Raw genomic sequence first — 26,715 nt, 5'->3', positions numbered from 1 at the left:
AACAGGTTCCGGTCTCTATTTTCATACACAAGAACCCGTTTATTAAACGGGTCATGTTCGTGTTGGTTAAAAAAAAATGTGGAATGGGTTTGTGTTAGATATCCAAATTCTTTTTATTCCGATCTCAATAAAGTTATTCAGACCATAATTAACAACCGTCTAAAACAGTAAAAAAAAACTTGCCATCCTTTTTAACATGAAAAATTGCAACTTTTTTGTTTTCTTGAATTTTTCAGACAAATATGGACAAAAAATTAATTAATCAAAAAACAAATAATTACAAAGGAAAAGTTTAAAATTTGGAAAAGTAAAATTTCCAGTAATTTACTGATAAGTGATAATTACATTTTTACGGGCTAGAGAATTATGATTCAACTCAGATTATCTAAACGGATTCGGGTTCAAAATTTTCCAGTCCAATTCGAATTCAGCTACCAAATTACATAAGAATCTTAATTCCGTTTAAAAGTTTTCCCCATTAGTCCGTCTTTCTCAGAGTTGGTACGAAGAAGAAGAAGAAGAGGAAGAAGGAAACAACGTCCATGGCGAGAGGAGGGAAGCATCATTCTTCCTCCAAAACGGCGTCATCGTCCTTTCGGAGGTGGAATTCGGGCTTGATGCTGCTCGTGTTTCTTTTGCTCTTCTCGGTGGTGCTGCTCGCCTTACTCGCCCTGGGGCTGCTCTCCCTCCCCATCGATGCCTCCTCCAAGAGGAGGAGCTCCGTCGACGTTTCCGACCTCTCCTCCCTCAAGTTCCAAACCGACATCCACAATCGCCAGTATGATCCCCCCCCCTCCCTCCCTCCCTCTCTCTCTCTCTCTCTCTCTTTCTCCGTGTGTGTGTTTATTTATTGGTGGTGTCTCTTTATTTCTTGTTTCTCAGAGAGATCGAGCCTGGGAATGAACCGAAACAATGGACGGAGGTGCTATCATGGGAGCCCAGAGCCTTCATCTATCACAATTTCTTGGTACCCACCACCATCACCATCATCCAACAACAAAAATAATAATAATAATGACGAAAATGATGATAAGTGTAACAATAACTGCAACAATTACACGAACAACGACGGCCACCCTGTGGATCTTTTGCTCAATTTGAATATCAGTGAAATGCCGTTTCTTTTTTACATGTTTTTCATGGATGGACCCTTTTGCTCGTCTGCTTGTGTGATCCGTGTCTTAGGTATCTTATTGTTATGGTCAATGCACTAATCAATCGAATGATCTTAGCTTGTTGGTGAAAATTTTCTCAAAATGTCTTTTTTGTCTTCTTAATTTGATTTTTAGACAGGTAAACTTTAATTGGATTCGCGAAAATTTTGATTTTTGACTCTCCCAGCTTCCCACCATTCCCTGGAGTCTTATGTGCTTTTGAAGATGATGTGATAAAACCCATGGTTAGGTTGGTTTTTCCAGAAGATACTGAAACCAAAACCAGAGATGGAACTGCGCATGTCAACTACCGTGCATAGGATCAACTACTTCAAATACGTAACAAGGCGATGTGATCGTAAACTATGCTTTATCTCAAATCTTATATAGCTTGCGTGCAGTAACAGAACCCTTAGTCTTGAATACCTCTATGATCTTTATTAGATCTTCCAGTGGTTATGTGTACTTTGTAGTGCAGATATAAAATTTAGATAGTTAGGACAATTAGTTGACAGTTAATTTGAGGAATGTGCGGGCATTGTGATTTTTGTGCTTTTGTTTGACAGACAAAGGATGAGTGTGAGTACTTAATGAGTCTTGCCGAGCCACACATGAAAAAATCAACTGTTGTGGACAGCACGACTGGCAAAAGTAAAGACAGCAGGTTCCAAGTTGCACAGTTTATTTCTTCTAGTTTTGCTCGAAACTCTATATGCATGATCTCATGAAGCATTTTATTGTTGGTTTCTGTATTTTTGGACCTTAAGAGTACGGACAAGCTCTGGCATGTTTCTGAAGAGGGGGCAAGATAAGATTGTTAGAAACATTGAGCAAAGAATTGCAGATTTCACCTTCATCCCTATAGGTATCTTCTCTATAGATTTTGATGCTGTTGCCTTTTTTTCCTTTAATGTCGGATGTCAGATATGATCCCCTACTTAAAAAGCTTTTAGGTGTAATTCCATACATTATGGCTTTTCCAGATATTGCACACAACTATACATTTTTGTTGTTGGTCAATATTCAGAAACCTTCTTGTTGTTTGCTTGTTTTCCTCTACTTACACCAACTTGCATAGCTACTCAGTTACTTTGTTGAATTTCAGGAATGAGCATGCTTTTCATTCTTTCTTGTCAAGCTCTACCTAATATGGTAGTAGTGGGTTAAAGAGGTTTGACTTAATACTCCATAAAGTTTCCAATCTTCATTTCCCTTCTTATCAGCCATTGATGCATGAATAACAGCAAAAAACAAGTTTGCAAGTATTTCATTAAGAATTTAAGATTGATAGTTAAGGCACTTGGTGAAGCAACAACCTCATGCCTCTCAATAACAATTTCATTGAAAAAAAGTTTGTATAATTTGCAATAGAACTCTCTCATTCACCTCTAATGGAAGTCTCTCACATCAATCACAATGGATGATTATGCAAAAAAAGAAAAAGAAAAAACTTCATGATGAAATATTAAGTATGCTAAACCTGAACGGAGCCTGCAATAGAGAATAGAAAAGAAAAAAAGGTGAAAACACCAGTTGTGACCCCTAAAGTTCTCAACAGAGAGGGGAAACTTTGTAGAATCTCATATATGATTTAACATAATTCGTGTTGTTTATGAACACTTGCTAAAAATATGGCAGAATTACAACATGTCATATTAAGAACTGAAATAAATAAGTAGTAGGACACCATAACATTAATTTTTTTTACCCATGCACATCTATAATGCTAAAATGACCAAAAAAATCCTTAACAAGTTATACTAATAAATCTATTCAACAAGGTAAGCCTGTCTTTGGCTATAAATAGAAGACATCATTAATGGTTTAAATAGAAAGGGAATACAAGCACTCTATTAGCATGATAGGAGTATCTAGTAATCTCTATGCTGAATCAGAATGTCGACAAGCTTAGAAAATCCAATCCTTGTGTGCATGTGTTTATGTTTACATGCATTTATGACTGCCAGAATCTTTGACAGTGTTTTCCAAAACTGCTTTCACTATTTATGCAAGAAAAAACAATTCTTCTCATATTCAATATATGAGATGTGCTGTTGAATTGTGCAGTTTAAATTTCAGTAGTCACATTCAATTTCCAAGTAGAATCCAGATGCAGACCATAAAGCTTAACCATTGGAATGGTTAAGTAACAAAGAAAAAATATCTCTGAAGAAAGTTGATCCTAATGACAATCTGATTTCCATAAATGCCCCCAGCTTGGAAATTGCCCAACTGCAGTCAACTTGATGTCATGCTTAAAATGGAAAATCTAATGATACATAAGTGGTGATATCCTAATAATGCTCATTATGATCCAATAAAAGTAATTTATAGGATCCTAGAAAAGGGAAACCCTTCAATTGCATGTCAAGCACTTAAATTCTTTATAGTGGTATGACATTATGATAAAAGTTGACAATACATGAAGTTTTACAGGAGGAAAATGTTATGAAGAGATCTAAAAGTCTGGTTCATTAATACAAAAGCGATCAGATGAATCCTTGGATCAAGGCGTCTTAAGGATGTTAAAGAATATGTTGGGGACTTGGGCTCATACCTGATTTTTAGATCTCTCTCTTTTTTTTGGATGTGAAATACCTGATTTGTACATATGCAATGTGAATCTGGTTCAGGGATGTGAGAAAGGTGTAGGGAACTCATAACAAGTCAAAAAACAAACAAACACTTAACTATCATTCATTACCAGTTTTGTAAAGGTTCAGTACAATGGCTTCATGGAAATCTTTGGGAAAATATTTGGTGTTTTAAATTATTTTGATGACCATTTATCAGTAGGCAGTTGTCTTACAGAAAGAAAAAAGCTAAATGGTATAGAAAGACAAAAGTAGAGGCGTCATTCCTTTATGAACATCATTACAGTTCTGTTGACTTGGCTTCTTGTATCAGAATTACAACTTTATTGTCAGTAGATTTGATTCTTTAGTTTGTTTTCTTTTATTTTGCCTATTTCTCTCTTCACTTATTAAAAGGAAAACATCATTCTTAGAACATGGAGAGGGGCTTCAAGTTCTTCACTATGAGGTTGGACAAAAATATGAGCCTCACTTTGACTACTTCCTTGATGAATTCAACACCAAAAATGGAGGTCAAAGGATAGCCACTGTTCTTATGTACTTGTATGATACCCACCATCGATATTCATTTATTTTAAAGATGTCAATTTTATTGGACTTCTTGTAATCATATAAAAAACTGCACTGATTTCATTTTTCCTATTACAGAACAGATGTTGAAGAAGGTGGTGAGACAGTGTTTCCATCAGTCAAAGTTAATAGCAGTTTTGTTCCTTACTGGAATGAGTTGTCAGAATGTGGCAAAACTGGACTTGCAGTTAGACCAAAAATGGGTGATGCATTGCTTTTCTGGAGCATGAGGCCTGATGCTACACTTGATTCGATGAGTTTACATGGTCTTATAGAAATTCTTCTTTGATCCTTTTTCATTTTACCATTCTTTGAAGAATTTAACAATTCCTTGAGGAAAATTTTATAATTTTAACAAGCTGTGAAGATTTTAATTCATCAAGTGATTGGAGGAATTTCATTAGTTGATTATGATATTTTGCTGTTTAATTTTTAACTTTACATTTTCTCATTTATGTGACTTTTTTTGCTCAATGACGTTAACTTCCCAACCTAATTGTTCATGACAGCGGGTTGCCCTGTGATTAAAGGAAACAAATGGTCATCAACAAAATGGATGCATGTTCATGAGTTTAAGGCATAACTCACAATGGTTCAAGGTGATATTATGTATGCACAAGGAGGATTATGCATTTTATGCTTTTCTGATAGATGCATTATATATTCTGGCCTTCTTTAGTATATGTGGATAGATTTCTTTTCTTTAGTGCTTGATTGTATATCCTAAATTATAGTTCATAACTGTTCTATGTCTATATTTCTGATTTAACCTTAAATGAAGATGATGAAGCTATTATTGGTCATTGCATTTCTAGTTGCTCATATATTGTATCTGTACACATTTTTCTACAGAACATGAAGACTTCATCCTGTTGTTTTTGGGCATATACTTTTGGACTAATTAGGGTTACCAAAAGTATCTGGTATAAGTGGGAATTATGTATTCTAAGTTTAGGGCGTGTTGCTTCCGAAAAGCAAGGGGAAGTAGGGTGTCAAAATAGGAAGCACAATTCCTGGGAGTTGCTAATCTTGAATACCTTTGTTTTTACTTCTTATTTTTAAAAATTAGATCTTTCAATTTAGTACCAAAATAATGGTTGCAAACGATCAAAATGTGGACACAAAGAGTCCCAAAAATTGAAAGTGCCACATATAAAACTAATTCCTCAAAAAAATGGGAGATCACTTCTATTATATTATATGGATCCAAAAAATTTGAAAAGAGAAAATGATACAGCGACACATATAAAACCAATTCATCAACAAATAGGTGTGCACTTCGATGATATTACATCAATTAATAATATTAAATCATATATGTTATTTATTTATTTAATTTCATTTATTTAATCTTTTGTTGTTTTGGTTTGATGCCATATATAAAAACTGCATAAAATGGGAAGCAACCAAATGTGTTCCAACTTGAGTTTCTTAAATGGGTCATATTTCTTGTATATATAGTACTAATCAATGAATATTATCAATGCAAATACTGTCTAATCGATGAATATTATGAGTGCAAATACTGTCTTTGTAGTAGCATAATATTGTAGTCTTGACTCAGGATGCACTCTTTGAGTTAGATAGGATCATGGATGTCTCAAGAAAAAAGTTGGTCCTGGTGGACTTGGTGAATCAGTGGGGCTAGTCCCACTTGTTCATGAGACAACTTGGTTTGCCTTTGTTCAGCTACTGTTTAATGTTGAGTTTGTAACTTCCTATGGACTATATTATAATGTACAAGTTCATCAAGTGTCTTGGCTAATAACCTATCAGCTATTTCACATGGATATGAATGCAGAAATGGGGTACGATGCAGATGCACTTAGTACAATCTTTGTATATATAATTCTTAACCTAAAATAATAGAACATGAACATGATCTCTCAAGTGCAAACTCTTGAACAATAACTCTAAATCACTGTAATTAAATCATCAAATAATAAAATTGAGTTGAAACTGAAATGCATTGTAATTGATGATAAATTTTAAGAGAAAAAGAACCCAAGTGGTTACAGAGTAAGTAATCAAGATCATAAAAGGAAATAGATAAAGTTAATGACACTGTTTATTGTGGTTGACACTGTTTTGACTGTGTCCATGAAGTTGTAATGAAACAAAAAAGAATACAAGAGAATGCCACTAAGGGCTACAAGAGAGTACAAATACAAAAGGGCCACTTATGGGCCAAATACAATCTCGCAAAACAAGATGCACAACTGCAAATAACAAGAGAGAAAAAGTATAAAAGATCTAACTTGTGTTATTCTCAAGAACGCTTAGAAAAGCATGCATTTTATAATGGGGAACTTCCCCTTATAAAGACACAACAAAGGGGCAAAGGGGCTAGCCCAACGACTAGTTGGGCTGTCCCAACAGCTACCTAATATAAAAAATAAAAAGTAAAAAACAATTTTACAAAACAGCCACTACTAGGCTGTCCCTATTATAAACTGGAAAAGACTAAAATACCCCTGACGGGTATTTTATATTACATACAAAAACACACACACACACATATATATATATATATATATATATATATATATACACACACACACACACACACAACAATATACATTAGCACTCCTCAAACTTACGGTGTAAAAAATGAAAGTTTGTCAAGGAGAAAGTGAAACGGAGGTGACAGAAGCTTCTTGGTAAAGAAGTCAGCCTTTTAATATTTTGGGGTGACATAGGGCAAGATAATGGTATTCTTCAGGAATTCTTTACGTATGTAAGGGCTGCACAATGAGCCAAGCTAGGTCAAGCTCGACTTGGGCTTGACTCATTTAAACCCGACTCGGACTCGTTCGAGTAATTAAACGAGTGGAGCTTGATCAGGCATTCAAGCTTGATTAAGCTTGATTAGTCCGATTAAGCTCAACTAATAGAGACATATGGGGACTACTTTTAGGATATGTAGCATTTTTGTTGGCTAATAATCATAAAACTCACTTTTAGTTAAGTGAGTAACGTGTATGTCGTGTATGTATGAGGTCTTGGGTTCAAATCCCGCCTTCTACACAATTAATTTCTTTTTTTTTTAATATAAGTTATTGCGGCTCGAGCTTGAACTCGAGCCGACTTTATACACAGTCTTTCAAGCTCGGTTAGATTTGAGCCGAGCTTTTTGAGCTTGAGTTTGAGCTTGGCTCGAGTTCGGCTCGTGTGCACCCCTACACGTATGTAGTAGCAGTCCATTTTGATATGTTTAGTCCTTTCATAAAATGTATGGTTGTCAGCTATATAAATGACACTCTTATTGTTATTGCATAACCTAAAGGGTGTCTGCAAATGAACCTCCATATCTTCAAGCAAAATTCACAGCCAAAAAGTCTTTGATGTTGTAGTAACCATCGCACGGTACTCAGTTTCAGTGGATGATAACGATACTTTCTGTTGCTTTTTGCGCTTAAAAGATACCAAAGAGTCACTTAAAAAGACACAAAAACTAATAGTTGAGCATCTATCATTTGGATCTCTTCTCCAATCCGTCAAAATAAGCAATTAACTCAAGAGAAGAAGAGGAAGACAATAAAAGACCCCTGAAAGTAGAATTCTGTAAATATCTAATGATCCTCATCACAACACTCATGTGAACTGTGGTGGGAGAATGTTGAAACTGGCTTGCAGTATGGATTGCATGCACAATATCAAGTCAAGTGATAGTTAAGTAGGTAATCCATTACATGGATTGCATGGCGATACAAAGTTGGATCTTCCAGAGGTGATCCATCATCTTTCTTCATTTTAACATTGATAACTTCTAGAATATCCACCATTTTCTCATCTGTGATCCTGGAGAATAAGCAACGTCGATTCTAAGAAAAAATCTAAGAAATCGAAGACCAGTCATTTTAAAATATTTTTGAAAATAGCTTTAATATTATTAACTCCCTGTTTGTATCAGGGTTACCGGAAGCGCCTAGCTGAAAGGGGAAGCACGCTTCGGAAGCGCGAAACGTCGCGCTTCCGAAGCGTGGGGGGAAGCGTCCCCCTTTTTTGGGAAGCGCGTTTCCCTTTAATGGGGGACGCGCTTCCCTTTAATGGGAAGCGCGCTTCCCATCACGCTTCCCCCACGCTTCCTCCTCGCTTCCCCCACGCTTCCCCCACGCTTCCCCTTGCTTCCCCTGTTTTTTTCAATTTTTTATTTTTTATTTTTATTTTTTTCGCTTCCCCTTCGCTTCCGAGACGCTTCCTAGGTCGCTTCCGAGACGTTTCCTAGGTCACTTCCGAGACACTTCCCGAATCGGTCCTAAGTGGTCCCACGATTCCCCGCTTCCTAAAATTTTGAAAGTGCCTCGCTTCCCGCTCCCGCTTCTCGTATCGCTTCCCGCTTCCTCAACTGGCAACCATGGCCAAGACTATAATCTGAAGAATCCGTCGCAGGTGTGTATGTGGGTGATACACCGCCCACTGGGTCTGCCGGAGGTGGCGGTTGCTCGCCTGCAGTCGAAATTGCGATCTTGCCGTCATGCTCAGCCTTGTGGAGGCAAGCATCCATGGTGTGCCCTGTTTCTCCGCAGAAACCACACTCCTCTGCTAACTCAGAGGGAACAAAATCTCCCGATGACTCCTGTGGTGTCTGATGGTGCACCCGAACGTGTGAAGGCGCGAAACCACCTTCTCGAGCATGCACCTCAGCCCACGCTGCTGCCAAGGGTATCTGGTAGGCGATCAGTAGTGGGAAGCCTTGCTCATCCGTAAAAATGGGTAGAGGAGGGCGGTTAGCCCAGTAACCAGCCCCGAACATCTCACGTCTGCCCCTCTCCCTTACGGAACAGCCACGTACACTACGCGTGCTCCTACCGCGACTACCATTAGAACCAATAAACGGATCCATCTATCCAACGGTACTACGAATAACACAAGAATATAATTTAGTCTAACATGCTATAAAATATCAAAGACTTACTTACAGCCCGATGGGATGCTCAATAGTCAAGATTTCACCTCTTTCTGATCTGGCTCTGATACCAAGTTGTAACGCCCCAAAATTTCGACTTGTGATTTCGAAAACCTTATCGAAAAACCTTTCAAAGATTTAAAGTTTGAACTTTTAAAAACGACAGCTGAAGACATTTAGAAAGGAACACAAGTCAACAATCTTGGGTACGTTAGCTGAAAAACCATCATTCACATGTACAACAACTTAAAGGACTTTAAGAAATAAGGCAATAGATTAAAAATCTGCAGTTTATTACAAAATGAGCATTTTGTCCCAAAGTTCAATAAATCTAAAGAAAACTCAAAAAAAAAACTCAGAGCCAAGCCGCCAGCAGAAAGAAGATAAACGATCCATGTTGCACCACGCCATCGGCCGCCAGTGAAGTCCTACTCCTCACCTGCCCATGAAATGGGTCAGTTTCATAACAAACCAGTAGGTGCACGAACAGATAAGTAGAATGAAAATAAAACAGGACATTCATGAGATAAGCAATTATGATATTTAAGCAATTAAAGCAATTGTAGTCTATTCTAACAAATATAATAAGTGCAAAGAGCTGTTAGTTGAAGCAGTGTAAGTCTCAGTCATCTACAACTATTCATGAATATATTCTTTAAGTTCTGATATTAACTGGCCTGTGGGTACGCACAGACGCGAAACGTAGAAACAACCGAGACCGATCCGGGGGTTTATTATGTCAGGTGTTTTCATTAACCCGGATGGCTGACTGAGTCCGCTCCTAAGGGGACGGTCAGTGACCAAGAGAGTAAATCCCCAAAGGCATTCGTGGCCCATGGATGCATCCAACTTCTGCAGAAGTGCCTGGGAGTTACCACCTAGGATAATTTATGGTAATCCCAATTCCCCTAACTCCGATGACTGGGGAAAACCGAGTCTTTTGCCCGTGGGGTGGTTGTTAACAACCTGTCCATCGGAGTCTTTGTACCATCCATCCTCTCCCTTGATGAACCGTGAAGATCGGATGGGTACGATGGAGGTTTCTTAACCGCCGCCCCATCCTACATGCTCTGGTCCATTAGACCCACTCGAGCATCTTGCGTGTGAAGGCGAATGGTCACCATTTATGTGATCTCAGCATTGTGCTAATTGCATTCATCGAGGTTGCTACAACCTCATCCTCTAACCATCGTAACCCACATGGGACGTACTTGTTCAAAAGTACGGTTGTACCTCCCTAGAGGTACGACTACGATGAGAGGGCAACATATAATGTTTTATGATTCTTTTGGTTCATAAATGACATGTATTGCTCTTTCGAGAAATTTGGCCTGTGGAGGCCAACATTAACTCATCTATATAAAGTGTTGAGTTTCTAATTCAAGGTTCTCCATGACCTCTTGTCAAATTTATACCATACCTGCCTTAAGGTTTGGTTATAACAGTAATTGCAGTGGTTTTCTTTCCAGAAATGAGTCTATTCACAAAGTCTACCTTAGGTATGCAGTTTCAAAAGTATAAGCATGCCGAACAGAAAATCACGAGTTAAGTAATCCTACACGTAAACAGGTATGCCAATTAAACTACTTGATTCTTTCTAGAATGAGTCTAACCATAGAATTTACATTAAGCATGCAATTTCAAAAGAATCAAAATGAGTAACCTCTGATCAGCCAATACTTTTTCAGATAAGCAGGTATGTAAAATAACTATTCTATCTCAGAAGTCTTATTTTATTTTGTTTATACAAACTTTTCGTGCGACTTTCCCCTACCTCGGGATGTCGTGCAGCTGCGTGCGTCTACGCGTGTAGATGATACGAGGCTCGGGCCGCGGAGCCAGAGCGGGGGTCCGATGCGAGGTCTGCAACAGTGCTACGTTAATTATTATGCGGAGAAATAGAAAAACAAGCCTGCCTATAGGAAAAGAGAGAGGCAGCAGGGGTGTGCCCCTGCCTGCCAACAATAGCGGGGCGACAAGGGATGAGCCCCTGTCGAAAATAGCATGGCGGCAGGGGGTCAGCCCCTGCTGACAGCAACGAGGCGACAGGGGTCTAGCCCCTGCCGACCGCAACGAAGCAGCAGGGGCTGAGCCTCTGCCAACAACCACCAAGTGGCAGGGCTGAGCCCCTGCCGAAACCACCGAGGTGGTAGGGGACCAGCCCCTGCCGACGGCCACAAAGTGGCAGGGGCTGAGCCCCCGCCAACAGAAACGAAGTGGCAGGGGCCGAACCCCTGCCGAAAGCATCGAGATGGCAGGGGGCCGGCCCCTGCCGAAAGCACAGGTCGACAGGGGGCCAACCCCTGCCGACAGCACGAAGTGGCAGGGGCTGAGCCCCTGCTGACAGCTACGAGATGGCAGGGGGCCAGCCCCTGCCGAAAGCACAGGACGGCAGGGGGCCAACCCCTGCCGACAGCACAAAGTGGCAGGGGCCGAACCCCTGCCGAAAGCATCGAGATGGCAGGGGGCCAGCCCCTGCCGAAAGCACAGGTCGGCAAGGGGCCAACCCCTGCCGACAGCACTGGACGGCAGGGGGGCCAGCCCCTGCCGATGGCCACAAGGTGGCAGCAAAAAGGGGTGTCGCAGGGGCCACAGGTCCCCTGCCGGCACTCCGGCGAACCCCAGAGAGAGAAAGGGGACGACAGGGGCCCCGTAGGCCACCTGTCAGCCCCCCGATGGGCACAGGGGGTGGTGGGAGGCCGCGGCAGGGGCTGTGAGCCGCCTGTCGGCCTCCCGGCGAGGTGACAGAGGGGGGGGGGGGTGAAGAAGAGAAGAGGGCGGCGTACCTGGGAGTGGTGGCCGGCGTCGACGGCGGGGCGCAGCGAGGGAGGAGACCGGCGCGGAGGGGGGGGGGGGCGAGGGCTGCGAGAGGGAGGCGTGACTCCCCTCGCCCTCCAACCTCTCTCTTAAAGGCACAGGGGGGCAACCGAATGGGGAAACCCTCGATGGGTTTCCCTAACTTGCCCGGAAGCGAAGGGGGAGAAGGGGGGGTTGCGGCGCCCGAAAACTCGGGTTTTTAAAACCCTAATAAAAAAAAGGGGCCCGGGTCGGGTCCGGACCCGACCCGGCCCGGGTCCAAACAAATTTTTTTTTAAATGGGGTTTTACATCCTACCCCTCTTAAAAGAATTTCGTCCGCGAAATATTTATTACCTTGAATAATCAAAATACAGGTCAGGATATTTTTCCCTAATATCGTTCTCAGGTTCCCAAGTACATTCGTCAATTCCATGATGTTGCCACCGAACCTTTACAAAGGAAATGGTTTTTGATCTTAGCACTTGATCACGACAGTCGACGATCTCCACTGGTCTTTCTTCGAATGTCAAGTCCCCTCTAATGTGCACATCATCATAATGAATGATGTGCGATGGGTCGTGAACATACTTCCTCAACATGGATACGTGAAAAACATTATGGATCTGAGCATACTGCGGAGGTAACGCCACGCGGTAAGCTGCTTCTCCAATCCGCTCCAGGATTTCGAACGGTCCGACGTATCTAGGACTCAGCTTTCCTTTCTTCCCGAACCGAAATACGCTCTTCGTCAGAGATACTTTAACAAAAACCATCTCGCCAATATCGAAGGTAAGCTCTCGTCGGCGTCTATCTGCATAGCTTTTCTGCCGACTCTGAGCGGTACGGAGTCATTCCCGAATCATCTGCACTTGTTGAGTATAGTGTTGCAAAACTATAGGTGCCTCCAAACTTCGTTCACCAACCTCGTCCCAGTAAACAGGTGATCGACATGGCCTCCCATACAAAGCTTCGTATGAGGCCATCCCGATGCTCGCATGATAGCTGTTGTTATACGCGAACTCCGCCAGACTGATGTGGGAATCCCACTCTCCCTTCCAGTCCATCATACAGGCTCGAAGCATGTCTTCCAAGGTCTGAATCGTACGTTTCGACTGCCCGTCGGTCTGAGGGTGAAGCGCAGTGCTGAACTTTAACTTTGTGCCCAACGCCAACTGAAGTTGTCCCCAAAACCTTGAAGTGAATCTAGGATCACGATCGGAGATAATCGAGACTGGAACACCGTGGAATCTCACAATCTCTCTAATATAGAGATCAGCAAGACTATCCAACGATTGGTTGAGACAGATATGTAGGAAGTGAGCCGACTTGGTGAGTCTATCGACGATCACCCAAATCGCGTCATGCTTCCTCCGCGTCCTCGGAAGACCGACTATGAAGTCCATGGTAACATCTTCCCACTTCCATAGGGATCTCTATCTGCTGTATGACCCCACCGGGTCTCTGGTGCTCGATCTTGATTTGCTGACACGTTAAACACTTCGAGACATACTCAACCACGTCTCGCTTCATACCGTTCCACCAATAACTGCGTTGTAGGTCCTTGAACATCTTCGTGCTACCTGGGTGAATTGTGTACCTAGACTTGTGGGCTTCCGCCAAAATTTCATCTCGAAGGATCGGGTCGTCAGGAACCCAAAAGCGCTCCTTCAACCATATACTTCCATCCTCCTTCAGACGAAAAGGTGTATCTGCCAATATCGCTTGAGCCTTCAACTTCTCGTAGCGTGCATCAGTTTTCTGCCCATTGATGATCCTCGCAAGTAGCTCAGGTTGAGCAACAAGGTGGGATAAGCCGATTGAACCTTGAGTGATTGCGAAAGGTTCCCATGAGGCTAGGTCTTCGACCAACCTCCATCCAACAAATAAAGCATTAATCGAAACTTCCGGTGCTTTGTGGCTGAGAGCGTCAGCCACGACGTTCGCCTTTCCTGGGTGGTAGGAGAGGGTGAAGTCGTAATCCTTGAGGAATTCAAGCCAACGCCGTTGTCTCATGTTCAATTCTTTTTGCGAGAATAGATACTTAAGGCTCTTATGATCGGTGAATGCTTCAAACTGCTCCCCATACAAGTAATGTCGCCAAATCTTCAGTGCGAACACCACCGCAGCTAACTCTAAATCGTGAGTTGGGTAGTTCTTCTCGTGAATTTTAAGTTGCCGAGAAGCGTAAGCGATCACTTTCCCATTCTGCATCAGCACAACCCCTAGGCCTGACTCAGAGGCATCAGTATAAATCACGAATCTGCCTTTACCAGAAGGTAAGGTCAAAATAGGAGCACTGGTAAGTCGCTCCTTCAATAACTGAAAACTAGCCTCGCACTTCTCGTCCCATAAGAATTTAGCCTCTTTCTTCAGCAACTTCGTCAGGGGTAACGCAATTTTAGAAAAATCCTGAATGAATCTTCTGTAGTAACCCGCTAGTCCAAGAAAACTTCTGATATCACGTGCGTTCTTTGGTTGCTGCCAACTAAGCACAGCCTCAACCTTTGCAGGGTCCACGGACACTCCTTAGAAATAACGTATCCCAAAAACATAACTTCCTCGAGCCAGAATTCATATTTAGAGAACTTGGCATACAAACGTTCCTTTCGCAAGGTCTCCAACACAATTGTTAGGTGCTCCCGATGTTGCTCTCGACTTTCTGAGTACACCAAGATGTCGTCGATGAACACGATCACGAAGGTGTCCAAAAATGGCTTGAACACCCTATTCATTAAGTCCATGAAGGCTGCGGGGGCATTGGTCAGTCCGAACGGCATGTCTGTGAACTCGTAATGTCCGTATCTCGTCTGAAAGGCCGTCTTAGGAATATCCTCATTCCTAATTCTGAGCTGATGGTATCCAGACCTAAGATCGATTTTCGAGAAAACCTTGGCCTTCTGCAACTGATCGAACAAGTCTTCGATACGCGGCAATGGGTACTTGTTTTTTATTGTGGTCTGGTTGAGCATTCGATAGTCGATGCACAGACGCAAGGTCCCGTCCTTCTTCTTCACGAAGTGCACAAGAGCTCCCCAAGGAGAAACGCTGGGGCGAATGAATCCCTGATCCAACAACTCTTGCAACTGCTTCTTCAGCTCCTCAAGCTCAGCTGGCGCCATTCTGTAGGGTGCTTTGGAGATTGGTGTCGTACCTGGTAGTAATTCAATATTGAATTCTACCTCATGAGACGGGGGAAGTCCCGATAGCTCTTTAGGAAAAACGTTGGGGTAATCACGAACAACATCCAGCTCACTGATGAGAATAGGCATTGGATCTGACTGGATAACACTAACCAAAAAGGCAGTGCATCCCTTCCGCAAAAAATTCTGTGCCTTAAGCGCCGAGATCATCCGGCTTGCTCGAACAGGTCTGGGAATTCTGAATTCTACTCTCGAAGAGCCTGGAGGTGATAAAACGATCTTGCTATCACGGCAAAAGATCTTGGCATGATACTTGTGCAACCAATCCATGCCTAGGATGACGTCAAATTCGGTCATCTCCAGCAGGATAGCACAAGCAGGCAAGTGCCGCTCTGCCACCACTACATCCAATTCAGGTATGTAAGTGGTGCAAACTGCGTTCTTCCCAACGGGGTTATACACGTCTAAAGCATTATCAAGTGCTTTTACCGTTATATGCAATTGTTCTACGAATTTTTCTGAAACAAACGAGTGTGTAGCACCACAATCAAAGAGTGCAAAAGCTGCTTGATCAGCAACAAGAATGGTACCTTGAACGAGATCCCCTTTCGTCAATTGTTCGACCGTGGCTGCATAAACTCGACCCGGCTCCCTGACACTGCTTGGTTGTGCTCGTTGTTGCTGCTGATGAGGTGGTCGAGGAGGTTGAGATATGTGGCCGGTTCGCTTGAGGTCATCTGCTGCTTTCTTCCGGCAGTCGCGTATGAAATTGCCCATCTTGCCACAGTACAGGCATCCGCCAGTGTCCCGCGGACAAGATTGTCCTACGTGAGGCCTCTTGCACCTGGGGTAGTTATCACCAGACGGCTGCCTGGACGGTGGATGGCCCTGCTGTCGTTGGCGATTTGCTGGAGGAAACTGTTTCTTCCCTCCCTCAGTCTTCACTGGAAAAGGTGGTCGCTGCCCTGGGCCGCCGGAAAAGGTCTTCTTCTGCTCACCACCGGACGCGGTTGACTTTTTGGCTTGCACACTTTTTGAACGCTCCCAATCCTCATTCAGTAAGGTGGCTGCTGCTACCGCCGCAGAAAAAGTCGCGGGCATACTGGTGAGAACCCTATGCCTGAGTCCTTTCTTCAGTCCGCGAATGAACTTCCCGGCCCGCTCATGATCATCCTCGAATAGGTGAGGACAATAGCGCTCCAACCGTTGAAATTTGGCGATATATTCGTTCAAACTTAAGCTGTCTTGGCACAGCTCCAGAAATTCCACCTTCTTCTTTTCCCTCGCATGAGGAGGAAAATAGTTTCCGAGAAAAACCCTTCGGAAGGCCTCCCACGGAATCACCTCAGCACCCGGAAACTGCACCTCCCGCGTAGTGTCCCACCACTCGCGAGCGTCGTCCTTCAATCGAAAGGACCCGAACATCGTCTTCTTATCATCAGGGACGGACAACACTTGGAACACCCGTTCCACCTCTTTAACCCAACTCTCCGCCAAGTCAGGATCAACCTTGCCAGAGAAAGTAGGAGGGTCCAGCTTCAGAAAATTTTCATAAGTGGCAGTTGGTGTATTCCCCACAAGAGAACCTGGATCCTGTGATGGGCGACCCTGGCTACGAATCACCTCAGCTAAAGAGTTGAGGGTATCCATCATGAATCCCCTCTGCTCACGCAACTCATCGGCCATGCTGTGACTTGAGTTTCCCGCCATCCTTAAAAAGTAACCAAGATTAAGGTCAAAAATACTGAAGACGTACAAGTAGGCATAAGTATAGGAGCAAAGGCAAAAACATAGATCTTTATTACGAAAGCCAAATATTTAGAATCCAGCTGTGCTGGTACAAAAGTTCTATTCCGTAATTATAAATGAGTTCACAGACTCCAACAAAACTGGGTAAGTGCTACTTCCCCTTAGGGACGGCTAGAGTACTTCCTAAGATATTCCCTTCTATTGCCTGTGCGCCTGAATCTGCGCTTAGGGGTGAAGGGAAGTGGCTCATCGTAGGAGGGCTCCTGCCCCGTAAAGGGGCGTCGCCGGAGTATATTCCGGGGAGCCAAGACCAGGGTTACCGGAAGCGCCTAGCTAAAAGGGGAAGTGCGAAACGTCGCGCTTTCGAAGCGTGGGGGGAAGCGTCCCCCTTTTTTGGGAAGCGTGTTTCCCTTTAATGGGGGACGCGCTTCCCTTTAATGGGAAGCGCGCTTCCCATCACGCTTCCTCCTCGCTTCCCCTGTTTTTTTCAATTTTTTATTTTTATTTTTTTCGCTTCCCCTTCGCTTCCGAGACGCTTCCTAGGTCGCTTCCGAGACACTTCCCGAATCGGTCCTAAGTGGTCCCACGCTTCCCCGCTTCCTAAAATTTTGAAAGTGCCTCGCTTCCCGCTCCCGCTTCCCGTATCGCTTCCCGCTCCCGCTTCCTCAACTGGCAACCATGGTTTGTATTCACCTGCGATGATCATATCATCAATATAAAGAAAAAAAATGATTATTCCAGCATCAGATTTCTTAATAAACATAATAGTGTCGGTATAACAAGATTTAAATCCAAGTGTAAGCATAACAAAACTAAATCTATTATACTAAGCTTTAGGTGTCTATTTTAAACCATATAAGGCTTTTCTTAAATGAAGTACTTTTCTAAGAGGAACCTCGTATCTAGGAGGTGAATCCATATAAACTTCTTTTAAATCTCCATTTAAAAAGACATTTTTGACCTTCATTTGGTAAAATTTTCAACCCTGGATAGCAACAACAACTATAAGAGTCCTAGTTACGGATGCAAAGGTTTTATCATAGTCTATACCATACTCTTGAGAATAACCTTTTGCAATTAATCTAGCCTTATATCTCTCTAAGGTCCCATCACTCTTAATTTTAACTTTATAGACCCACCTGCAATCTATAGTTTCCTTCCTTTTATGTAAGTGTTAATTCCCAAGTGTTGGATTTTTTAAGTGCTTCTAATTCGTCATTCATGACTCTTATCTATTTAAGGTACCTTTTAGCTTAGTTGTAGGTTGTTGGTTCAAAATAGAACATGATTTTAGCTAGGTAGGATCTATATTGGGGAGAAAATGATTCATATGAAACAAATCTATTTGGAGGTCTTGAGACCCTATCAGATCTTCTAACTTTCCCTAATTGTTGTCTTTTTAGGTTGTGTGTCATTTTCACGTCTACTATATTGGATTACTATAGGTTCAATTTGATCAAGATTGACACCATCTTAGATATTGGGTTGAGTTTCTTCATTTCCATCAACACTAATTGTGCAATCATTTCTCTTAGGCAATAACTCAGGTAAGAAAAAATATTCATTACTTTTATTAGGCATACTTTGATCAAAAAAGCTTTTTTTCACAAAATAGACATTTTGAAAAACATAAAGTTTGTCATTTTCAAAATCATAACATTTAAAACCTTTTTGGTTTTCACCGTACCCAAGAAATACACAAGGTATAGCTTTTGGAGAAAGCTTATCGTTTTTGTTGGTAAGAACAAAACATTTGCATCCAAAAGGCCTTAGTCTAGAATATTCGGGGTAGATTTTAAAAAGTTGCTCATAAGGTGAAATGTTTTGGAGTTTGGTAGAAAAAAGTCTATTGATAAGATATCCGACAGTTAAAAAAACTTCACCCTAACACTCTTTTTCAATATGTTTTGATATCAAAAGGGTCCTAATAGTATCAACTATATGCCTATGTTTTCTTTCGGCCAAACCATTTTGTTGAGGTGTATAGACACATTATCTTTGATGCAAAATCCCATTTGTTTCAAGATATTTTTTGAAATCATTTGACATAAATTCTCCTCTTGAATCATAGTGAAAGATGAAAATATCAGTTTTAAATTTATTTTGGACTAGGTTATGAAAGTTTTTGAATGTTTGAAACACTTCATATTTGTGCCTAAGAAAATAAATCCAAGTAAATCTAGAATAATAATCAACAAATATCACATAGTAATTATAACCATCTTTAGAAAGAATGGGAGCGGGACCCCATACATTCGAGTGCAGTAATTTAAATGACTTAGAAGAGAAAAACGTCCTATTGGAAAAATGAAGAACTTTCATTTTGCCAAGAATGCAATCATTATAATAAAATTCTTCATTATAATTTTTTTTCAAATGTGGTATATAAGACAATTTGGATATGCTAGGATGACCTAGCCTTTGATACAACAAAACAATGTCCACATTTTGTATATTATAACAAAAAAATTCTTTTGGAAGGACAAGTCAATCCATGTAGTAGAGATCCCCTTCTCTATAGCCTTCCCCAATCCACTTCATTGAGTGGAGATCTTGCATCATACATTGGTTTGATGAAAAAGCAACAGTACATCCATGGTCGACAATTTGAGAAGCAGAAATGAGGTTCAAGTTTAATTTTGAAATAAATATAATTTTTGTAATGAAAAAATTTAAAAGCCTTTTAAAATTTCAATACCCTTTATATCAAGGGAGGACCCATCGGCGGTAAAAACATGAGTTTTTATTGAATTAGTGCCACAATCAGAAAGTAAAGTCTCTTTTAGGGTCATATAAAATGAAGCTCTAAAATATAAAAGCCAAGAGACCTTATCGGGGGGGGGGGGGGGATGATGTAGAGACCGCACCTCCCAAAATGGAGGAAGGGGAAGTCTTGAGTTGAGAAGTGGTTGAAGAGCAGGGTTACCAGAAGCGCCTAGCTAAAAGGGGAAGCGCGCTTCCCCGAAGCGTGGGGGGAAGCGTCCCCCTTTTTTGGGAAGCACGTTTCCCTTTAATGGGGGACACACTTCCCTTTAATGGGAAGCGCGCTTCCCATCACGCTTCCTCCTCGCTTCCCCTGTTTTTTTCAATTTTTTATTTTTAATTTTTATTTTTTTCGCTTCCGAGACGCTTCCTAGGTCGCTTCCGAGACGCTTCCTAGGTCGCTTCCGAGACACTTCCCGAATCGGTCCTAAGTGGTCCCACGCTTCCCCGCTTCCTAAAATTTTGAAAGTGCCTCGCTTCCCGCTCCCGCTTCCTCAACTGGCAACCATGTTGAAGAGTCTCCACGAGTTGGGAAAAGGTCATGGTTCCAATGGATTTGGAGTCTCCATTGGTTCCACTTATCATATTGTGAAGATCCTACATATGCCACCTTCTTTTCTCCTCTTTGAATTTTGGGCAATAGATCTTGATGTGCCCCTGTTTTCTATAATTGTGACAAATGATATTCTTTTTAGCATCTTCATTGCGAGTCTTTCCATAGTAAGGTTTGAAAAAATGAGGTGGTTTATAGGTATTAGTATTGGCTCCTGGACTAGAAACGTCCAACACATTATCTTTGGATTCAGACATAGAATTCAACGTTGTCACCTCCATACAAACTTTGACCAAGACTTCATGTAGGGGAAAGGATTTTTCCCTATGAATGATATCCACCCAAACTTGTTCAAATTCGAGGCCTCTCATGAATTGAAAGAGTTGTTCCTCCATAATTTGCTTCTTTCATTGGAGAGCGTCATTTGGTGTTTCCCATGTTTAGCCATTTGATTCTAAAGTCGCTTAAGAGAACTATAGTAGTCTCCCATGGTTTTATCACCTTTTTTACAATTATGGATTCAATATCTTAGATCTCATTTGCAAGCGACATCTTTTTGGGTATTGGTTTGTCTAACAAACTTCCAAGCTTCATCAGCTCTTTCAAACTCAATAGTATTGGAGCATGGTTCTTCATGTATGCTTCTTATAAAAAGAAAAAGGACATTGACATGACCCATCTCTCATTCCTTATAGGTTTTTTTGTATTCTAACAAGGTTTTTTCTCTTTCCACCTAAGGGTTTATTCTGTAGGTTGTCCATTCTCTCCAATAGTGGTCTTTGTGAGAATAAGTTGAGGTTCCGGAGTGGAACCATCAACATATTGCCACAATTTCTTACCCATAAGAATTTGTTTCACCATTGTGACCCATATGTTATAGTTGCTCCCATCAAATTTGATGGTAACAATGGTGACAACTTCTTTATCGGCCATAGAGGGGAAAAAGGATGAGAGAAATAGAAAGAGAGAAAAGAATGGAGAAGGGAGGTTGATGAGGATCCAAGTTGATGAAGTTCCCACCAAGAAGCTTTCACATGATCACCCGGACCTCTAACACAAACACTTTCTTAAATCCACAAGCTCCAAGAGCCCAAGGCTCTGATACCATGTAATGAAACAAAAAAATACAAGAGAACGCCACTAAGGGCTACAAGAGAGCACAAATACAAAAGGGCTACTTATGGGCCAAATATAATCTCACAAGAGTAGATGCACAACAACAAATCACAAGAAAGCAAAAATGTAAAAAATATAACTTGTATTATTCTCAAGAATGCTTAGAAAATCATGCATTTTACAATGGGAAACTTCTCCTTATATAGACACAAAAAGGAGGCAAAGGGGCTAGCCCAACTAGTCATTGGACTAGCCCCAACTGCTAGAAATCTAGCTGTTGGGGCTTGCCCCACGACTATTTGGGCTGTCCCAACAGATACCTAATATAAAAGCTATAAAAAATAAAAAGCATAAAACAATTTTACAAAACTGCCCCTACTAGGCCGTCCCTATTACAAACTGAAAAAGACTAAAATACCCCTGATGGGTATTTTATATTACATACAAAAATATATATACATATATGCACACACACAAACAACAATATACATTATTAAAACATGAGATGCACATGCTAAGTGAAATGTCTGTGTAGCATAGCCTATCAGAGTATTAGTTTTTTTAATAAAACATACTATTGAAAAAGGTTAAATAGCAGTTTTGTTAGGGTTGTAATCAACTATATCATGGTTACAACTTACAACAATATTATGACATGCCACTATCAATAAGCTGTCCCTAAGTTAGCCAATTGACAAAGGAAATATTATAGCCATGCCATTTAAAGGTGGTGAGAACATATAAGGAATAATCTTTTTTGACGTGGAAGGTACTATCCATGCAATAATCAAAATTTCCCTGTAATAATTTTTCAGTTTACACTTTGCATGTAATATTTTTTCTGTTTACATTTTTTTGGTCTACTGTTTCATCGTTGTAGATACATGAAGGTCCATATCCTTTAAAATATGCACTGCTTGAATGGGTGCCCTATTTGATTGTAATAGCTGATTGTAGTTTTCTTAATATTTTAATGGACAAAGGGCTTTAACCCCAGCCTTATTCTCAACCTTATTATAAAATGAAAAGAACACTCTTCTCCCTCTAAAGATTTAGCCCCCTCTACACGGCTTAGCTGGACTCCTTTTTGTGCAATCTTTAAGGCGTGGATTATGGGTTTGGGACCTCACAAGTTCTATTTATTTTGCTGAGTTTGCAATCTCTGATGCAGGAACCATTTTGGCTGAAACTACCAAAGAGGTCTGGATCTCTTTTGTTTATCATGTTTCTCTCTTCCATGATATCCTTGTTACTTATTTACATGGGCAGTTAAACAATGTATCCAGAAAATGAAGGGGACTTCTTTCAATTTTTTAGCTTTAGCCACCGGTAGTCATGTAAGCTCTCGCCCCACTTCTCTTTTTGCATAAACGGATACTATGTTGCATGATCCCCAACTAATTTGGACCAAAGACCATGTCTTTAGCTCTTTCTCATGATTGTTTAATGGGGACTAGGACAATTTGTGAACCTTGTATCATCCTATTCCTCATGTTTGAGGTATTTTAGTAATCTTGATTCTTCTACCATGTGTGAATTCCTTGAAATGGTCGATGTCATCATTTGGGACTTCCGAATGTTATCCCATTCCTTAGCAAGTTTGGATTGGTTATGGCCTATGTCACATGGGTGCGGGTACAGGTGCGACACGGGTGCAGAGCAATTTCAAAATTTTTGGACACGGGGACACGGTTATATATATATATATATAATAAGATTGTAAAAATTAAAGCAAAAATAGAAAAGTAATTCTATTGAAGTAACAACACAAACTTACCAAATTAATTTTAATAAATGGACAAAAATAGACTCGGTCAAAGTTGACCGAGTCCAAAATGTGGATGGACTCGGCCCTGGTGCGTTGACCGAGTCCAACACTTAGTTGACTGTGTCCGCCTCGTGTTCGAAGCCGCACCCATGTTGGGGCGTGTCAATGTTGGTGCATCGACCTTTTAGCCGAGTCCGTGTGACTTAGGTTATGGCTTTTCCTTTCTTGTCATGCACAGTCTCTCCACCTTTGTTTGCCCTCTTTTTTGCAATATGGTGTTCTCCTTCTCATATGGCCTGAATTGAAAGTAGAGGTGTTAGATGCGGTTCACAAGGCAGTGTTGCCATTAGCGTCTGGAGGGTCATTTCGGGCCTTGAGTAGGGTTGACCGGTTATGAGTCATTACGGTTAGGTTGAGGCTAAGAGTATAAAATGTAACTTGTAAGTAATGACTTCAGTGAAAATCAAGGAAAGAATTGGCTTGTTGTGAGGTGGCCTCTCTCTCTCTCTCTCTCTCTCTCTCTCTGCTACTGCTGCCGCATTGTGCACCTGCACATGCAGCAGCCCCTCACTCATAGCGTGCACTCCTGTGAGCATGCTCTCCATGGCATCCGAATGGGGCAATGTGCTCAGCCACGCGCGTGCATACCACACAGCATTGCCGCGCCTTTCTGCTTGTGTAGGGAGGCAAGCCTCCTTCCTGGTACACCCTGCATGCCTGCTGCGGCCCTGCACCCTGCTGCGCATGCCAGCATGCGGGTGTCCTCTCCCTGTGCTCGCCCCACAGTGGGCGTCCTACCAATTGACACACTAATAAGAGGCCAGATGGAACATTTAACCTTTCTCAATCAAACCAGATCAAATTTCACATGCCTCCAATTTTTGTGAGTGTTACTCAGAGAACTGTTGGTGCATATTCATCATAATTTGGCCTTCCTTTCACCATCTCCAATGAATGAAAAGAATGTGAGCTTTGATGGGATTTGCCTGGGGTTAAATCTTAGTTTGCTTAGCCTTGGTAGTGAAATGCTTTTGGTTATATGTAAATATCCTAGAGGGATGCTTACTCTTTCTTAGATTGCAATTTGCATCAAGACCTGAAAGAGGCTATTCATAAAATACTGGAATCATCCATGAATCCTGATGCTGTGAGACACGCATTGGTCATGAGAGGTGTTTTGTTACTGAAGACTTAGTTTTCATCGAGTTCCATTACTATGTTTGACTGGATCTCCTCCTAGTATGGCTTTGTTTATTTTGTTTTCAAGCAGTCTGTTCTTTTTTACAGTATTGTATCTAGGAACATTATTGGTGATTGGTTTGTTTAACCGCTTTTGGTTAACATCCTTTGGACGTCTCATCAGGAAACTGCTTTAAAACAATTGAAATTATATGGAATAACTGGCTAGTAGAGACGTGATAAATGCATTATGCAATAAAATTGTGTATTCTATTCAGATGACATTAGTTGATCGTGATCTGTCTTGAAAACCAGGTGATGCTTTAGGGGGAAAGAGAAGAATATCTTATGTGACTTACTGTTCTCTATAAAGCAACTCTTTTCTTTTTTATAAGGTCTCTAAGCAATTTCATGTAATTAGTGAGAATGGAAAGAAGCTTGTGTTTGGTCCCTTTTCACGAACTGCAGTGATTCCTTATTTTCTTTTCCGTAGGCTTGGACGTGATGAAAGTGCTGAAAATGGGATACTGATTTCAACTTTATCAACTCCATTTGGTTGTTTAACCATTGTTGTATTCTTTCTTTTTGGGTACTTTGGGTCTTTTGTTGAAGCAAGTTTTAGTTACTTGTACAAGCTAAACAACATTGTCCTTTTTTGAACTTGGAAGGGAGAGGGAGAGAGCTAAGCATTTTGGTAGATTGGTGTCTGTAAAAGAAAAGATGTATTTTTTAGTTTTGACTTGAGAGCTCTAGTTTTTTTCAGCCTTGGAGTGGCTCATTTCACTATGTTTTCTTCGTTGATTAATATTGGCTACTCTCTACTGTATACTGTCTAATAGAAACAATTTTATTTTTCACATGTTCTTTTTTTTTCTAAATCAAAATGCTACAGATATCATCTGTACGGTTTGTTTAGCTGAGTACATGTTTTAGATTGTTCGATTGCATTGTGTAAGCAAGTTTTTTCAGAGATGAAAAATCAACGGTCATATTTTTACGTTAGGACCACTCTATCCAAGGTGTAATTCTTATTAAATGGACGATAATAGATGCCAATATTTGTCCATGATAAGGTGTCATTATTTAGGAGTATTTGGCAATCCTTGTATTTTTTTTAATGCTGGGGTTAGGCAGTCCCCTACCTGTAAATTGAAAAGATGCATCGTATTTTTCGCCTTAACAAAATAGGTGGATAACCATAGTTAAAGAGGCATGTGGGTATCAGTAAGTGGAACACTATCCTCATGTTTTTTGGTGATTGGTTGTGCTATTTCTCCTAAGGCTGGCAAAATGGGACGAGCTGCTCATGAGCTCAGCTCCTTCAACTCACCCAAAATTCATACATGAAGTTCCATAGTGTTTAGGGATAAGAAGAAGGCGACGTTCTTGCTCGTGTCATTGATGGCTTGCCATGCTTGAATGAACTTAAATCAGACCGTGCTGCGAATAATGGAAAGCGTTTGTGGCACTTATGATGGACATAAACGTCACAAGGGTATGCCCTAGGAGGACAAGCTCTCCCATAAGTGTCGTAACCGAATGGTACGCTTTATAAAAGAAGAGGCATCAACTCGTCACTGACGGCTTGCATTGCAGTTATAAGCTCCATAAAATAAGAGTCGTCACTCCGTGCCCTAGGTTGTAGTCGAAGAGAGTGACTTAGGCTGGTCCGTTGTGAACAGAATATTGATCAACAGTAGGCCTTTGGAAACACTACTCAAGCAAGCAACCAAGTCAGTGAGAGTCTTTCCGGTCATGAGCTGAAATCACTTGTAAAGGGACATAGGTAAGCCAAGCCATGAGCAACTCATAACTAAGCATGAATAAGGGATGTTCAGCTCAGCTCGACTTGTGTAGGATCATGTGTATGTGTGTGTATAGGGAAATGGAGTAACAGTGAACAGTTTAAAACTGTCCAATGAACCAGAGGTGCGCAATCGTTGTGCAAAAATGCCTTTTAGCGATGGTCCTAGATCGCAGCTAAAAGGCATTTTCTGCAAAAATAACGTGTCGCTGATCATGCACAATCAACAGTGATGTAACAGTGGACGATTTGCTCGAACACTGTTACTCCCATCGCTCTCTCTCTCTCTCTCTCTATTATATATATATATATATGAGAGAGAGAGAGAGGTTTGATGGCGTGCCCTAGGGTCAAGAACACATCCTTTCATGCAATCTAACCCTATGGATGTGTTAAGCATATTTTTCTTGCTAAGAATCATACCTTGGATCGTGTTTTCTGGAAATAAGGTCATGATTTTTTAAGTTGTGGATTTTTGGTGTATTGTAAGCCGTTGATCTTTCACGGCCTCGAAAATCCTTCTTATACAGCACAATGATATGATAAAAATGTTTCTTTATCAAACAAACCATGTAGATCACATCTGATCATTCGATCGGGCAATTTTGGGCCAAGGTA

The 26,715-nt window shown here is 41.2% G+C and overlaps 1 protein-coding gene across 6 annotated transcripts; it reads left to right on the top strand.

Moving 5' to 3' along the window:
• The first annotated feature begins 499 nt into the window (after nt 1–499).
• LOC149842502 (putative prolyl 4-hydroxylase 3) lies at nt 500–25,012 on the top strand. 6 transcript variants are annotated; one of them, XR_016430775.1, is made up of 10 exons: nt 500–778; nt 883–967; nt 1,721–1,818; nt 1,922–2,019; nt 4,162–4,291; nt 4,397–4,584; nt 4,828–4,927; nt 22,518–22,546; nt 22,633–22,683; nt 24,787–25,012. XR_016430775.1 is itself a non-coding variant. In XM_089999232.1 (8 exons), the coding sequence occupies exons 1-7, from the start codon at nt 543–545 to the stop codon at nt 4,899–4,901; spliced, it is 909 nt and encodes a 302-aa protein (XP_089855358.1). In that variant the 5' UTR covers nt 500–542; the 3' UTR covers nt 4,902–4,917; nt 24,787–25,012. The 6 variants fall into 6 exon arrangements, 4 of the variants coding, with proteins under 4 accessions (XP_089855358.1, XP_089855361.1, XP_089855360.1 ...); XR_016430774.1 differs by having other exon boundaries at nt 4,828–4,917; nt 22,518–22,683; XM_089999232.1 differs by lacking the exons at nt 22,518–22,546; nt 22,633–22,683 and having other exon boundaries at nt 4,828–4,917.
• Nucleotides 25,013–26,715: the final 1,703 nt, after the last annotated feature.

Source organism: Nuphar pumila, chromosome 3 (assembly GCF_984573655.1).
Source record: "Nuphar pumila chromosome 3, dmNupPumi1.hap1.1, whole genome shotgun sequence".
Taxonomy (NCBI): Eukaryota; Viridiplantae; Streptophyta; class Magnoliopsida; order Nymphaeales; family Nymphaeaceae; genus Nuphar; species Nuphar pumila.
This window is presented reverse-complemented; position numbering and strand designations above follow the sequence as displayed.